The sequence below is a fragment of the Schistocerca americana genome, chromosome 3 (genome assembly GCF_021461395.2).
Source record: "Schistocerca americana isolate TAMUIC-IGC-003095 chromosome 3, iqSchAmer2.1, whole genome shotgun sequence".
In the NCBI taxonomy this organism is placed as follows: Eukaryota; Metazoa; Arthropoda; class Insecta; order Orthoptera; family Acrididae; genus Schistocerca; species Schistocerca americana.
The window spans coordinates 904,456,168-904,472,674 of record NC_060121.1 but is presented as its reverse complement, the minus strand read 5'-3'; the positions used below and the strand labels follow the sequence as shown (position 1 = coordinate 904,472,674).

Below are 16,507 nucleotides of genomic sequence, written 5' to 3'. Positions count from 1 at the left end.
CCCCAATCCATATTCACCCACTATGTTTCCTTCTCTCCGTTTTACTGCTATCGAATTGCAGTCACCCAAGAATCTGATATCCGGGCACTAATGTTCACATTCTACAACTGAGAAGCAGCTCGAATGGAGCAAGTCCGCAGTGTCCACTCCTCAGTGCTGTGGAGCAGTGGGCAGCCGGTGAATTGGCCAGGTGACCGCCGTCGCTACTTTTGAGAGTGCTGGAAGGCAGGGAGGGGCCGAGTACTCACCACACAGTGGTTGGCCTCTGGGGGGCACTCCTTGAGGTGCCTCTGCGCCGTGTAGTTGAGGCAGGGCGTGATGGAGCCCACACCGTCCGTGTACTCTCCGCAGCGGTAGCAGCGCAGGGCGGCCGAGGGAGCCACTGCAACACAACGGAGGCGGACACGCACGATTAACACTGTGCAGCGACACACGCATCAGCGCAGAAGCGACAGTGCGGTTGCTTTGAGATGCTCAAGAATGTCAGCAGCACATTGTAAGGTTCTCCAAGGTGGGGGATATCTAAATCCTGACCTTACAATGCGGTAAGCTCTAGTTGTCACAAAAACTGCCTTTTCCTTCAGGTCGCACCCATTGTTCAAATATCGAACTTATTTTGGAACCGGAATTTGGTCAGATTCTATAGCACAGCATCCGCGTGGTCAGAAGCAAAAGTTATATACAACAGAATGCACGTTATACATAGACAGCTGGCAATCTGTTCTCACTACGGTTACAGCTACCACCACTTTCACTTTCCGCAGCCTTCTCTATTCTTCCTCACATATAATTGTAGCGAATGAAGTGAATCGTAGCAAAATGACACCTGGTACAGGGTGACAATTATTGAACTACACTACTGGCGATTAAAATTGCTACACCAAGAAGAAATGCAGATGATAATCGGGTATTCATTGGACAAATATGTTGTACTATAACTGAAATGTGATTATATTTTCACGCAATTTGGGTGCATAGATCCTGAGAAATCAGTACCCACAACAACCACCTCTGGCCGTAATAACGGCCTTGATACGCCTGGGCATTGAGTCAAACAGAGCTTGGATGCCGTGTACAGGTACAGCTGCCCATGCAGCTTCAACACAATACCACAGTTCATCAAGATTAGTGACTGGTGTATTGTGACGAGCCAGTTGATCAGCCACCACTGACCAGATGTTTTCAGTTGGTGAGGGATCTGGATAATGTGCTGGCCAGGGCAGCAGTCCAACATTTTCTGTATCCAGAAAGGCCCCTACAGGACCTGCAACATGCGGTCGTGCATTATCCTGCTGAAATGTATTGATTTTCAGGGATAGAATGAAGGGTAGAGCCACGGGTCGTAACACATCTGAAATGTAACGTCCACTGTTCAAAGTGCTGTCAATGCGAACAAGAGGTGACCGAGACGTGTAACCAATGGCACCCCCATACCATCACGCCGGGTGATACGCCAGTATGGCGATGACGAATACACGCTTCCAATACGCGTTCACCGCGATGTCGCCAAATACGGATGCGATCATCATGATGATGTAAAAAGAACCTGGATTCATCCGAAAGAATGACTTATTGCCATTCGTGCACCCAGGTTCGTCGTTGAGTACACCATGGCAGAAGCTCCTGTCTATGATGCAGTGTCAAGGGTAATCGCAGCCATGGTCTCCGAGCTGATAGTCCATACTGCTGCAAACGTCATCGAACTGTTTGTGCAGATGGTTGTTGTCTTGCAAACGTCCCCATCTGTTGACCCATGGATCGAGACGTGGCTGCACGATCCTTTACAGCCATGCGGATAAGATGCCTGTCATCTCGACTGCTAGTGATACGAGGCCGTTGGGATCCAGCACGGCGTTCCGTATTACCCGTCTGAACCCACCGATTCCATAATCTGCCAATAGTCATTGGATCTCGACCAACGCGAGCAGCAATATCGCGATACGATAAACAGCAATTGCGATAGGCTACAATCCAACCTTTATCAAAGTCGGAAACGTGATGGTACGCATTTCTCCTCCTTACACGAGGCATCACAACAACTTTTCATCAGGCAACGCCAGTCAACTGCTGTTTGTGTATGAGAAATCGGTTGGATATTTTCCTCATGTCAGCACGTTGTAGGTGTCGCCACCGGTGCCAACCTTGTGTGAATGCCCTGAAAAACTAATCATTTGCATATTACAGCATCTTCTTCCTGTCGGTTAAATTTCGCGTCTGTAGCACGTCATCTTCGTGATGTATCGATTTTAATGACCAGTAGTGTATATGAAAAAAAAAGAAAATAGTTGCGGCACATACTTTATTCAACATGTAAGAGTCACTACAGATATTCGGATTTGGGTTGTGACATGTTCCATACGCCTGCCATTATTGGCGATGAGGTGGCGCAGACGAATAGCGAAATTCTGCATGACGCGCTGAAGTGCCGGAACATCGATGCTGTCGATGACCTCCTGAATGGCTGTTTCCAGCTCATCAATGGTTTTGAGGTTATTGCTGTACACCTTGTCTTTATTTATCGCTGTACACCTTGTCTTTAGCGCCACAAAAGGGGGTCGCATGTGTCCAGATCCGGAGAATATGGCGGCCAATCGAAGCCCACGCCAGTGGCCTGTGGCTACCTCAGAGCCAGAAAGCGCTCCGCAAAGTGCTCCTCCATGATATCAAACGCTCTCCTGCTTCGATCGATACGAGAAATGGTTTTATTGATTGCATCTCTACCAGTTAAAACTTACTGCTGCGTTTCTGTACTTGTACCATCACAAATAAAACATATTGTGTCAGTATTAATGGCATTTGGAACAAAAAAAAATGGTCATTCGCACGTATAACCAACCTTTTATTGACGCACCTTGTCAGTTTCCTGACATGACATTTAGAACATTCTTAATAATGTATTTATTTTAAATTTTTTTTTATAATGACTGATGAGCAAGGTAATTTTGTGGTGTCAGAAAACTTTCTCAGTTGTTTGGACACAAATCGGTCGTGTACAGAGATCCTCTGTTTTTCATTCTTCTTACAAATATTGAAAAATTTTTCACTTCCATTCTTCATTTGCTCCTAAGAAAAGTTACAATTTAAAATATCACTGTCTCTGTGTGCGTGTTCATGCGTCCCCCACCCTTTCTTTTAAATTCCTAACTGTTGATAACGTATTTTGGAGGATGGTTGCAATTTCCAGTATGACATTCGCTTGATGATCAACGGCGACTCTAGAAAACTTGGACGGTTTGGGGGACCAGAACTACAGGGCTATTACAAATGGCTGAAGCGATTTCATAAATTCACTGTAGCTCCATTCATTGACATATGGTCACGACACAGTACAGATACGTAGAAAAACTCAAAGTTTTGTTCGGCTGAAGCCGCACTTCAGGTTTCTGCCGCCAGAGCTCTCAAGAGCGCAGTGAGACAAAATGACGACAGGAGCCGAGAAAGCGTATGTCGTGCTTGAAATGCACTCACATCAGTCAGTCATAACAGTGCAACGACACTTCAGGACGAAGTTGAACAAAGATCCACCAACTGCTAACTCCACTCGGCGATGGTATGCGCAGTTTAAAGCTTCTGGATGCCTCTGTAAGGGGAAATCAACGGGTCGGCCTGCAGTGAGCGAAGAAACGGTTGAACGCGTGCGGGCAAGTTTCACGCGTAACCCGCGGAAGTCGACGAATAAAGCAAGCAGGGAGCTAAACGTACCACAGCCGACGGTTTGGAAAATCTTACGGAAAAGGCTAAAGCAGAAGCCTTACCGTTTACAATTGCTACAAGCCCTGACACCCGATGACAAAGTAAAACGCTTTGAAATTTCGGCGCGGTTGCAACAGCTCATGGAAGAGGATGCGTTCAGTGCGAAACTTGTTTTCAGTGATGAAGCAACATTTTTTTCTTAATGGTGAAGTGAACAGACACAATGTGCGAATCTGGGCGGTAGAGAATCCTGACGCATTCGTGCAGCAGATTCGCAATTCACCAAAAGTTAACGTGTTTTTTGCAATCTCACGCTTTAAAGTTTACGACCCCTTTTTCTTCTGTGAAAAAAACGTTACAGGACACGTGTATGTGGACATACTGAAAAATTGGCTCATGCCACAACTGGAGACCGACAGCGCCGACTTCATCTTTCAACAGGATGGTGCTCCACCGCACTTTCATCATGATGTTAGGCATTTCTTAAACAGGAGATTGGAAAACCGATGGATCGGTCGTGGTGGAGATCATGATCAGCAATTCATGTCATGGCCTCCACGCTCTCCCGACTTAACCCCATGCGATTTCTTTCTGTGGGGTTATGTGAAAGATTCAGTGTTTAAACCTCCTCTACCAAGAAACGTGCCAGAACTGCGAGCTCGCATCAACGATACTTTCGAACTCATTGATGGGGACATGCTGCGCCGAGTGTGGGAGGAACTTGATTATCGGCTTGATGTCTGCCGAATCACTAAAGGGGCACATATCGAACATTTGTGAATGCCTAAAAAAACTTTTTGAGTTTTTGTATGTGTGTGCAAAGCATTGTGAAAATATCTCAAATAATAAAGTTATTGTAGAGCTGTGAAATCGCTTCAATCATTTGTAATAACCCTGTATGTACGATCAGGCTCAGATCTGGCGAAGTTGTGGAGGGGGGGGGGGAGGTGCAATTGGAACTCCATCACATTCGTGGCCTTGTGATAGGGCGCGTTATCTTGATGAAAAATGCCAGTGCCGTTGGGAAATATGATCGTCATGAAAGGGTGCACGTGGTCTGCAAGCAGTACGATACTCCTTGGCCAACATAGAGACTTGCACGAGCTCCAACTTGACACATGGATGCCTACGTGAACGTTCCCGAGAGCGTAACGGAGCCACCGCCAGCTTGCCTCTCTCCTACAGTGCAGGTGTCGAAGCGCTTTCCCCCTGGCAGACACGGATTCGCGTCATCCCATCACCATGATGAAGAAGGTATCGGGATTTATCGGACCACGCAACGCTCTTCCACTGCGCCAACGTCCAATGCCGATGGTCATGTGCCCATTTCAGTTCCGGCTGCCAATATTGTGGCACATGCATGGGTCGCATGCTGCGGAGGCCCATCTTTAGGAGTGTTCGGTACACTGTGTGTTTGGACACACCTGTACTCTGCCCAGCATTAAAGTCTGATGTCAGTTCCGCCACACGCCTGTCCTGTTTTACCAGTCAGAGCAGCCTGCTAAGTCCGACGTCTGGAATGAGGGCTGGCCGCCCAACCCCACGACGTCTGGACTTGGTTTAACCTTGTTGACGATATTCATCACAACACTCTTTGAACACCCAAAAAGTCGCACCAAACACAGATAGATCGCACAGCTTCCCCATTCTGCACACGAACAGCACGTTCATTAATACTACATGCACCGCGCACGTGTCTACCTAGCAGTCATGGCTCGCCCAGGTGACGGTGCTATCGACAGGATGGGTTTATATCGATAGTAGGTCGGTGGTCATAATGTACTGGCTGATCAATGTACACTACTGGCCATTAAAATTGCTACACCACGAAGATGACGTGCTACAGACGCGAAACAGGAAGAAGATGCTATGATATGCAAATCTTTAGCTTTTCAGAGCATTCGCAGAAGGTTGGCGCCGGTGGCGACACCTACAACGTGCAGACATGAGGAAAGTTTCCAACCGATTTCTCATACACAAACATCAGTTGACCGGCGTTACCTGGTGAAACGTTGTTGTGATGCCTCGTGTAAGGAGGAGAAATGCGTACAATCACGTTGCCGACTTTGATAAAGGTTGGATTGTAGCCTATCGCGATTGCGGTTTATTGTATCGCGACATTACTGCTCGCGTTGGTCGAGATCCAATGAATGTTAGCAGAATATGGAAACGGTGGGTTCAGGAGGGTAATACGGAACGCCGTGCTGGATCCCAACGGCCTCTTATCACTAGCAGTCGAGATGACAGGCATCTTATCCGCATGGCTGCAACGGATCGTGCAGCCACGTCTCGATCCCTGAGTCAACAGATGGGGACGTTTGTGAGACAACAACCATCTGCACTAACAGTTCGACGACGTTTGCAGCAGCATGGACTAACAGCTCGGAGACCATGGCTGCGGTTACCCTTGACGCTGCATCACAGTAACGCCTGCGATGGTGTATTCAACGACGAACCTTGGTGCACGAATGGCAAAACGTCATTTTTTCGGATGAATCCAGGTTCTGTTTACAACATCATGATGGTCACATCCGTGTTTGGCGACATCGCGGTGAACGCACATTGGAAGCGTGTATTCCTCATCGCCATACATCTACATCTACATGATCACTCTGCAATTCACACCTAAGTGCCTGTCAGAGGGTTCACCGAACCACAATCATATTATCTCCCTACCATTCCACTCCAGAACAGCGCGCTGGAAAAACGAACACCTAAACCTTTCTGTTCGAGCTCTGATTTCTCTTATTTTATTTTGATGATCATTCCTACCTATATAGGCTGGGCTCAACAAAATACTTTCGCATTCATAAGAGAAAGCTGGTGACTGAAATTTCGTAAATAGATCTCGCCGCGACGAGTGTAGTGTAAGCTGTCTCTTTAGTGGACTTGTTGCATCTTCTAAGTGTCCTGCCAATGAAACGCAACCTTTGGCTCGCCTTCCCCACAATATTATCTATGTGGTCTTACCAACTGAAGTTGTTCGTAATTTTAACACCCAGGTACTTAGTTGAATTGACAGCCTTGAGAATTGTACTATTTATCGAGTAATCGAATTCCAACGGATTTCTTTTGGAACTGATGTGGATCACCTCACACGTTTCTTTATTTAGCGTCAACTGCCACCTGTCACACCATACAGCAAGCTTTTCTAAATTGCTTTGCAACTGATACTGGTCTTCGGATGACCTTACTAGACTGTAAATTACAGCATCATCTGCGAACAACCTAAGAGAACTGCTCAGATTGTCACCCAGGTCATTTATACAGATCAGGAACAGCAGAGGTCCCAGGACGCTTCCCTGGGGGGAACACCTGATATCACTTCAGTTTTACTCGATGATTTGCCGTCTATTACTACGAACTGCGATCTTCCTGACAGGAAATCACGAATCCAGTCGCACAACTGAGACGATACCGCATAGGCCCGCAGATTGATTAGAAGTCGCTTGTGAGGAACGGTGTCAAAAGCTTTCCGGAAATCTAGAAATACGGAATCAACTTGAGATCCCCTGTCGATAGCGCCCATTATTTCGTGCGAATAAAGAGCTAGCTGCGTTGCACAAGAACGATGTTTTCTGCAACCATGCTGATTACGTATCAATAGACCGTTCCCTTCGAGGTGATTCATAATGTTTGAATACAGTATATTCTCCAAAACCCTACTGCAAACCGACGTCAATGATATAGGTCTGTAGTTCGATGAATTACTCCTACTACCCTTCTTAAACACTGGTGCGACCTGCCCAATTTTCCAATCTGTAGGTACAGATCTATCGGTGAGCGAGCGGTTGTATACGATTGCTAAGTAGGAAGCTATTGTATCAGCGTAATTTGAAAGGAAGCTAATCGGTATACAATCTGGACCTGAAGACTTGCCCGTATCAAGCGATTTGAGTTGCTTCGTAACCCCTAAGGTATCTATTTCTAAGAAACTCATGCTAGCAGCTGTTCGTGTTTCAAATTCTGGAATATTCCATTCCCCTTCCCTGGTGAAGGAATTTCGGAAAATTGCGTTCAATAACTCCGCTTTAGCGGCACAGTCGTCGGTAACAGTACCATCGGCACTGCGCAGCGAAGGTATTGACTGCGTCTTGCCGCTTGTGTACTTTACATACGATCAGAATTTCTTCGGATTTTCTACCAAATTTGGAGACAATGTTTCGTTATGGAAACTATTAAATGCATCTCGCATTGAAGCCCGTGCCAAATTTCGCGCGTCTGTAAATTTTAGCCAATCTTCGGGATTTCGCGTTCTTCTGAACTTTGCATGCTTTTTCTGTTGCCTCTGCAACAGCGTTCGGTCCTGTTTTGCCCTGGCCAGTACATTCTCCAGATCTCTCACCAATTGAAAACGTCTGGTCAATGGTGGCCGAGCAACTGGCTCGTCACAATACGCCAGTCACTACTCTTGATGAGCTGTGGTATCGTGTTGAAGCTGCATGTTTGACTCAACGCCCAGGCGTATCAAGGCCGTTATTACGGCCAGAGGTGGTTGTTCTGGATACTGATTTCTCAGGATCTATGCACCCAAATTGCGTGAAAATGTAACCACATGTCAGTTCTAGTATAATACACTCCTGGAAATGGAAAAAAGAACACATTGACACCGGTGTGTCAGACCCACCATACTTGCTCCGGACACTGCGAGAGGGCTGTACAAGCAATGATCACACGCACGGCACAGCGGACACACCAGGAACCGCGGTGTTGGCCGTCGAATGGCGCTAGCTGCGCAGCATTTGTGCACCGCCGCCGTCAGTGTCAGCCAGTTTGCCGTGGCATACGGAGCTCCATCGCAGTCTTTAACACTGGTAGCATGCCGCAACAGCGTGGACGTGAACCGTATGTGCAGTTGACGGACTTTGAGCGAGGGCGTATAGTGGGCATGCGGGAGGCCGGGTGGACGTACCGCCGAATTGCTCAACACGTGGGGCGTGAGGTCTCCACAGTACATCGATGTTGTCGCCAGTGGTCGGCGGAAGGTGCACGTGCCCGTCGACCTGGGACCGGACCGCAGCGACGCACGGATGCACGCCAAGACTGTAGGATCCTACGCAGTGCCGTAGGGGACCGCACCGCCACTTCCCAGCAAATTAGGGACACTGTTGCTCCTGGGGTATCGGCGAGGACCATTCGCAACCGTCTCCATGAAGCTGGGCTACGGTCTCGCACACCGTTAGGCCGTCTTCCGATCACGCCCCAACATCGTGCAGCCCGCCTCCAGTGGTGTCGCGACAGGCGTGAATGGAGGGACGAATGGAGACGTGTCGTCTTCAGCGATGAGAGTCGCTTCTGCCTTGGTGCCAATGATGGTCGTATGCGTGTTTGGCGCCGTGCAGGTGAGCGCCACAATCAGGACTGCATACGACCGAGGCACACAGGGCCAACACCCGGCATCATGGTGTGGGGAGCGATCTCCTACACTGGCCGTACACCACTGGTGATCGTCGAGGGGACACTGAATAGTGCACGGTACATACAAACCGTCATCGAACCCATCGTTCTACCATTCCTAGACCGGCAAGGGAACTTGCTGTTCCAACAGGACAATGCACGTCCGCATGTATCCCGTGCCACCCAACGTGCTCTAGAAGGCGTAAGTCAACTACCCTGGCCAGCAAGATCTCCGGATCTGTCCCCCATTGAGCATGTTTGGGACTGGATGAAGCGTCGTCTCACGCGGTCTGCACGTCCAGCACGAACGCTGGTCCAACTGAGGCGCCAGGTGGAAATGGCATGGCAAGCCGTTCCACAGGAATACATCCAGCATCTCTACGATCGTCTCCATGGGAGAATAGCAGCCTGCATTGCTGCGAAAGGTGGATATGTACTGTACTAGTGCCGACATTGTGCATGCTCTGTTACCTGTGACTATGTGCCTGTGGGTCTGTCAGTGTGATCATGTGATGTATCTGACCCCAGGAATGTGTCAATAAAGTTTCCCCTTCCTGGGACAATGAATTCACGGTGTTCTTATTTCAATTTCCAGGAGTGTATATTTGTCCAATGAATACCCGTTTATCATCTGCATTTCATCTTGGTGTAGCAATCTTAATGGCCAGTAGTGTATGTACGTGTTTCTGTGTGTGTAGATCTGTGATACATTGTACCTGGGTAGCTACTTGACAGCAGGAAATATCAGACACTTGAAGGAACGCCAGTGCGAGTCTTTCACGATGTGGCGCAGTCCTCGCGGAGAATCAGAGCCCGACACTCATTCGACTTTTGTCGCTGGCGGGTCCGCCTGCCGTTACCGACCCTGGGAAGCGTGGCGTGGCGCCCGCGGAGTGAATAGCATACTTATTTTAATGAGAGTCGCAGAGTCGAGTCGCAGTCATCCCACCCCGGAGTCTAAAGGAGCCTCAGCCGCTGGTAAAGCAGCGCTCCGACCCGGCACGGCATCCGCCAAATTGCCGCGCCTCGCGCAAACGGTAAACAGCCCCCGCTGCGGAGATCCCTCGAGTGCATCACACCGGATAAATGCTTTATCTTCAGAGCCGCCTCTCAGCACAGTTGACACAATTAGGGCGGCAGTACTGCTCTATTCACGTAATACAGACAGACGGTGCGATCCGAGGCAGGCAATTTGTGTCACCCAGTTTCGAACATTGGAGAAAGTCTGTGAGACCTCACTGTTCACTTTAGTATATTACGTAACAGTTCTAACATTCTGCGTGGTGTCTGTCTGTTCTAAGTCGTGTCTCCCTACCACTTTCGCGCAACGGTGCTCTGAGCGTGTTTTTTAGGGAATTGACTAGTTTGAACCTGGGACCTGTTGCTGGTAAGGAGACGCCAGACCACACATGACATGTAGAGTTCAGAAGAGTTCAATGAGACTAGCGATGATATAATGAAATACTTAATGATTTCAGCGTCAGCTCCACTGCACTCCCTGTAAAAGAATCTTAATACTAACTAAATTTAGTGGAAGGGGTTCAAGGCTATCCTATTTTTAGTTTGCTGGTAAAATAACGTCGAAAAAGCAGTAAAGTTTACCATTGGAATTTTTATTCTACTCACAAAACATTGTTTATAAACTGCACCATTGATAAAAGGAAATATTTTAATGCAGGATGATAAAAACCAACTGCGTTCAACAAAAATGTGAACGAATATTCCCTGAATGGGTTTCCAAGTTCTACAATGGATCGAAGGATGACCTACGCCATATCACATCTATAATCTAGGTTTACATTAAGTTTCATAAAAGAGAAAACTATCAAAATGGTCTACAGTGACCCTCAATTATCTTTAATTACTTGTTTAACTTGTCATAAATTACAGTGGCTGATGTGGCTTCTCAATAATCATATAACAGAAAAATCATTACGTTTCAGATTTTTAACTTCTAATAGCAAATATGAATGCCATGAGCTTTAATTGACGATCGACACTAGTATTACTTAAAAAGGTGATGTGACAGATGAGACTTCTGCAGTTCTGAGTGAAGGCTTATGCACTCTCATGCGGCATCGCATGCCATTACCTTGTCGGTGGTTAGGCAGCGTCAGGGGGTGGCGGGCGGCGCAGCCTCCACACACCTCGCCGTCTCGGAAGCAACTCTTTATAACTTCTCCTTACTACAATTTACCGATGTTCGCTTAAGAAAAGCTATCTGGCTGTGTTTTCAACTGACCAATCAGGGTCTCAATGTCGACCCTAAGCTCCGCCTACAAAAATTCTGTCTATCCAATGAGAGACGTTATACTTTTTTCGTGGTGGGGCAATGTTTTTAATGTTTGCTATGTAACAGAGATGCGTATAGTCTCACGGTAAAACTTGCAGCTGTTGTGGACCTTTCAGTGTTATCGTAAGATCTATACTGTTCTTCTGGAGGGCTCTATCTTTTAACATGGGCTGGGGGGTGGTCTTGTCGGTCGGCCGGAGATGTGGGTGTCCGTCCCTTATCGTAGGGCCTTCTAGCTTAACACGGTTCTGCTCTCGGCTTCTGTTCTCGTTTCTTCCCTCGGAACTGCGTCTGTTTCACGGTATGACATGCATTTAGGCGTTCTTGTGTTAGTCTGTGGTATTCCATTTGCTCACTCGTTGATCACATTACTTTGGTTAATTTAATGTCAGGATTTATTCGGAGCTATGTGACATACTGCCGGATTTGCTATCATGTCAGGGTTTTCATGGAAGGTGTTGGATTTGCCTGACACCTTACACAGTAGTAAGTAAAAACGAAACGTAATCGATGGACTTTCAGAGTAATGATACTGTACGTTACAGTACAAAATGATGTTCGAAGATCACACGTCTATGTCTGCATCTATACTTCAAGAGCAATGCCCGTCCGCTCCCACACTTACTGTTCCACTGGCGAATGGTTCTTGGTAAGAAAGATCGTTGGTACACCTCCGTGTGGCCCGAATCTTGAATTTTACGTCCATGGCCTTTTTGCGAGATATACGCGGGGTGTCCAGAAAGTAAGTTCCGATCGGTAGCGAAATGGAAACGACTATGAGAATCCGATAAAACTTTGCACAGATGTGTTGGGCAGTGTCTCTAGTATGACCCTAGATAGCATCACGTCGCTCTTCTCATTTCTGAGCTCACAGTTATACCTTAAAGATGTCTAGAAAATACTGACTCCCGCCAAGTACGAGAGCCGGGTGAGAAATTTCGCCAGAAGCTATGCAGCCAGCATTAGATAACTTTCTTGAGGTTTCTTCTTCAAGACAGTTCTCAGCCGCATTCTGCAGGGGCAATGAAGATGCTCCCGCATCGTTTTCAGTCGGAAATGTTTGATTACCCACAATACAGCCCGTAATTGTCTCCCTCTGAGTTTCATCTCTGCTCACATGAACCGCTGGCTATGAAGACAACATTTTGGCACAGGCAACGAGCTGTAGGCCAGCATAGAGAATTGGCGGAAAGCACTGGCGGATGCCTTCTATGATGAGGGTATTGGAAAATTGGTACAACGCTACGACAAATGTCTACCTCAGAACAGAGGCTACGTAGAGAAATAGCTGGAAGGTGTAGCTAACTGTTACAAATAAAACATTTCTGATTTTCACTGTGATTTCCATTTCGCGATCAATCGGAACTTACTTTCTGGACAGCCCTCGTATGTAGGAGGAAACAATACAGGGTGATACCGTGGTGAACTAACAAACTTTCAGGGATGATGGAGAAGGGTGGAGGTATCAATTTGAGGTAAGGAATTCTGGTGCGGAAAATACCGCGTCGAAAGCTATGCGAAAATGCTGGGTTAAGCTATAAATTAGTAATGAAGCAAAAAAAGTGTCAAATTTGAGACGTTAGCTGGTCTTTAAGAAAGTGAAATGAATCTCGGTTTATCGATGGCAAAATACTTTTGTTTGTGACTTGGTTCCAGTCATATTCGCAGTTTACTACGGCGAAAAAGTTTCTCACCGAGTAACGGGCTAGGAGATGTGAGGAAGTTGGCGCCTGGGCTGTTCTGGCAAACAGCCAGTCCACTCCTTCCAGCGGCGGGCTGAGAGATGGGCCGGATCAGGACATCAGTGGGCGATGCCAGGTCGCTTACCGTGCTTTAAAGGACTGTCGCCCAACTCGAGTGTTGGCAGTAAAATTCCCTACTGGTCTCCAGGAGCCGTTCTTATTTCAAACTGTCGGATAATTTTCATCCGATTGCAGCTACAACTATTCTCGCGTTATCATTACCTTTAGGTCTATGAAACAGCATAACTCCTTTCTCGTAGTACATAAATGTATCCTGAGATCAGAACATCAAACGAAACTGTTTTATCGGTCACCATACCTTCTGAGTGAGTGAATGAAAAAAAGAATTACTGAAAGACAAGCACATTCGGCCTTCGATGTTATTTCAATTAATAGCTGAAACACTTACTGTGAGCGCGATTTTGATAAATTTTATACCATGAAAACAACAGCCGATTTGCTCTGCTGCAATGACGCTATTACAGTTCATGGCTTTACAAAATTAGGAATTGCTTATTGTAGTAGGTTTTAATGTATCAGAAATATATATTTCTAAAATTAATGTTTAAAGAATACAATAAGAAAACACATCACAAAGCGCATTACAGAATCTGAATAGGTCATTGCAAAAAGGTCATGAGTCACAAAAGTAAAATTTCACAGGAGAAGACAAAAGCTTCCTAGAGCAGAAACCATCTGTGTATTTACTGTAATTTCTCAGTCAGTGGTTACTGAATCTTCAAGGACTGTGTAGCGTTGTGTAGTTTTGTTCTGTAATTTATAGTTTACTATAAAACTAAATTTAAAAATTGATGACTCATGAACAACTATTCGGTGAATAAGTGAAAGCTATACTTGGAGAAATGTTGATTTCATGACAAAATAAGTAAATATCGTGAACTGCAAACTCAACTGAGACTATTTCTATTTCATTCACAGTTCGAGCTGTAGCTGCACTCATTGTAACAATGGTGAAGGGAAACATGATAAAACAAGTTAATCTTCTTGATCATCATTGTCATTGTTTATTCCCCCTGCCACCGCTCATTCTTGTTATTGCTAATGAAATTCTGTATACTCAGGTGGAATATACGTTTTCACTTTCAGTATATATTTATTTTCTTGGCATTGACTGGCACCCTTTTCCAGGATATGCTAGCTATTTGGGAAATAAACGATCCTTAGTGAAGCTATAAATGAGCCGAAATATCTCTGCGACAACACCCTCAACGAACTGCTCTGTTTCCACTTGCCCAGGATAATGTGCATCATATTCAAAACTCATCAATTTAGAAGGGGAAAACGAAATTTAATGTTCCTTAGGAAATTTTTCCATTCTTGACTGACAGAGGCCAGACTTTTTGAAATAGACGGACCACCAGCTTTTAAATGTTGATATAGCGACATCATCAACAGTTCCCACTGAGAATTTACTTGATACCTCTTTGATCATTATAGTACACTCTGGAAATGTATTGGTCGAGCTGTGCTTGGTACCAACTTCTTTATAGTCTCATTTCTATCATTTGAGAGAAAACTAGGCCCATTTGTAGCGAAGTAATGTTTCATCCTTGTAAATTTCGTAATTTATACAAGTGTTAAATAAAAGTGAATCATTGTGTTGTTATTCGTCCTTTTGATAACAGGGGAAGCTTTTCACATATTTTGGGATATGTTTCCGGATATAATGGTACAGAAATGAACAACCGTCATTTTCAACTTTCTTGGCTTCGTCTTGATAGTACTTGAAAAAGTGTGAGTGCTTACTTTTCTTATTATGTTATTATGTATGTCAAAAACATTGACGTACAGAATTTTCAAATAAAAGATATCCTGTACACGAATATTTGGTAACGGTAAATGTAACATGTAGCCAAACTTTAGCCGACCGACTTTATTTTCCTTTTCAGTGTGTTCAGAAACTTCATTAATTTTAGTGCAAAGTATTTTGGACCTTTTGTGGTGAACCACTAACCGGATTATTACAATCTGTCAAACTTACCATGAAAAAATACACGTCAGAGCTGCAACAGTCCATTAGTGTCTTTTGCTTTCAATTAAAAACTCTTCGTTAAAGTCATTGCAAAGTTTCTACGTGGGCTGAAGATTTTGAGCTCCTATAATGACGGCATTTGATGGTTGACTACTGCCTTCTTCGTACGTATCTTTGGTCACACAGTTCCAATACATAATTAAAAGTCGGATATAATTGTTCAGTCACAAAATGCATTCATTATGAGAGTTTTAGAAGAATTCAGATGCAACTGATCGAACAGTGTGTCTATGTTCTCCAGTGCGCACACGTCTGAGAAGTAAAGTTTTAGGTGCTAGCCACTCAACGTTGCATCAGAGGTACTAAAAAAATAAAAATGGTTCAAATGGCTCTGAGCACTATGGGACTTAACTGCTGAGGTCATCAGTCCCCTAGCACTTAGAACTACTTACACACATCCATGCTCGAGGCAGGATTCGAATCTGCGACCGTAGCGGTCGCGGGGCTCCGGACTGTAGTACCTAGAACCGCTCGGCCACTCCGGCCGGCTCATCAGAGGTACTGATAATGTGTGTAAACTCACTGTACTTTTTAGCTATTTCAGATTATTTGATTTGTAACCGATGCAGAGGATCGAAGCTGACAAATTGTAATATGATAAAGTACTACGTTAAGAAAATCGGTCTCTGTGATTAACAAAATGTTTCAGAATTCTCGTCTTTGCTTTGTGTTGAATGTGCCGCACTGTCAGACATGTGGTAAAGCTTTTACGATTACAGCGAGAGACCACCAGACGTGTGAATTAGCTTGACCATTGGGACATATGATTTGATCGAGCGAGGCGGTCAGGTAGTACACGAACCAGTTCTAGTATCCACAGAGAAACGCCAAGTCTTGTGACAAAAAGCGGCAGAAAGCGGCATAGCCACTAGGACATAGCGAGAAGGCGCCAGTTCATCGAGCAGTTACGCTAAAGCTATAAACAGAGCACCGTTAACGGACTTCGCTCCAACGGAACTTGACGCACAGCACGTATGACCAGATGGAGAGTGTGCAGAGAGAGACATACAGAGAGGGTGTTTCGGAGGGCCACCTACACTCAGAATATTATGACCACATATCTAATAGACAGTATGATTACCTTTTCTTCGCTCGGTGAGAGAGCTGGCAGCACATCTGTACTCACAAGTTAGCTAATTTCCGTAAATTCTGGGGATGGGGCGATGAGTTATGACGTCCCGTTCAGTCACATCCCAAATGTGGCCGATTGGGTTTAGATGTGGCACGTAGAGGGGCCAGCACATCAACAGAAACTTGCCACCGTGTACTTCGAACCACTTCATCACATTCCTGGCCTTGTGACATGGCGCATTATCTTGTTGGAAAGTG

At 45.7% G+C, this 16,507-nt stretch overlaps 1 protein-coding gene across 1 annotated transcript in view; it reads right to left on the bottom strand.

Annotated features, from left to right (window-relative positions):
- LOC124606491 overlaps positions 1–16,507 on the bottom strand; it is a 286,812-nt gene that overhangs the window by 268,487 nt on the left and 1,818 nt on the right. Inside the window, exon 2 of the mRNA XM_047138473.1 lies at positions 249–418. Coding sequence (XP_046994429.1) covers positions 249–418 — 170 coding nt within the window. The remainder of the gene's footprint in view (positions 1–248; positions 419–16,507) is intronic.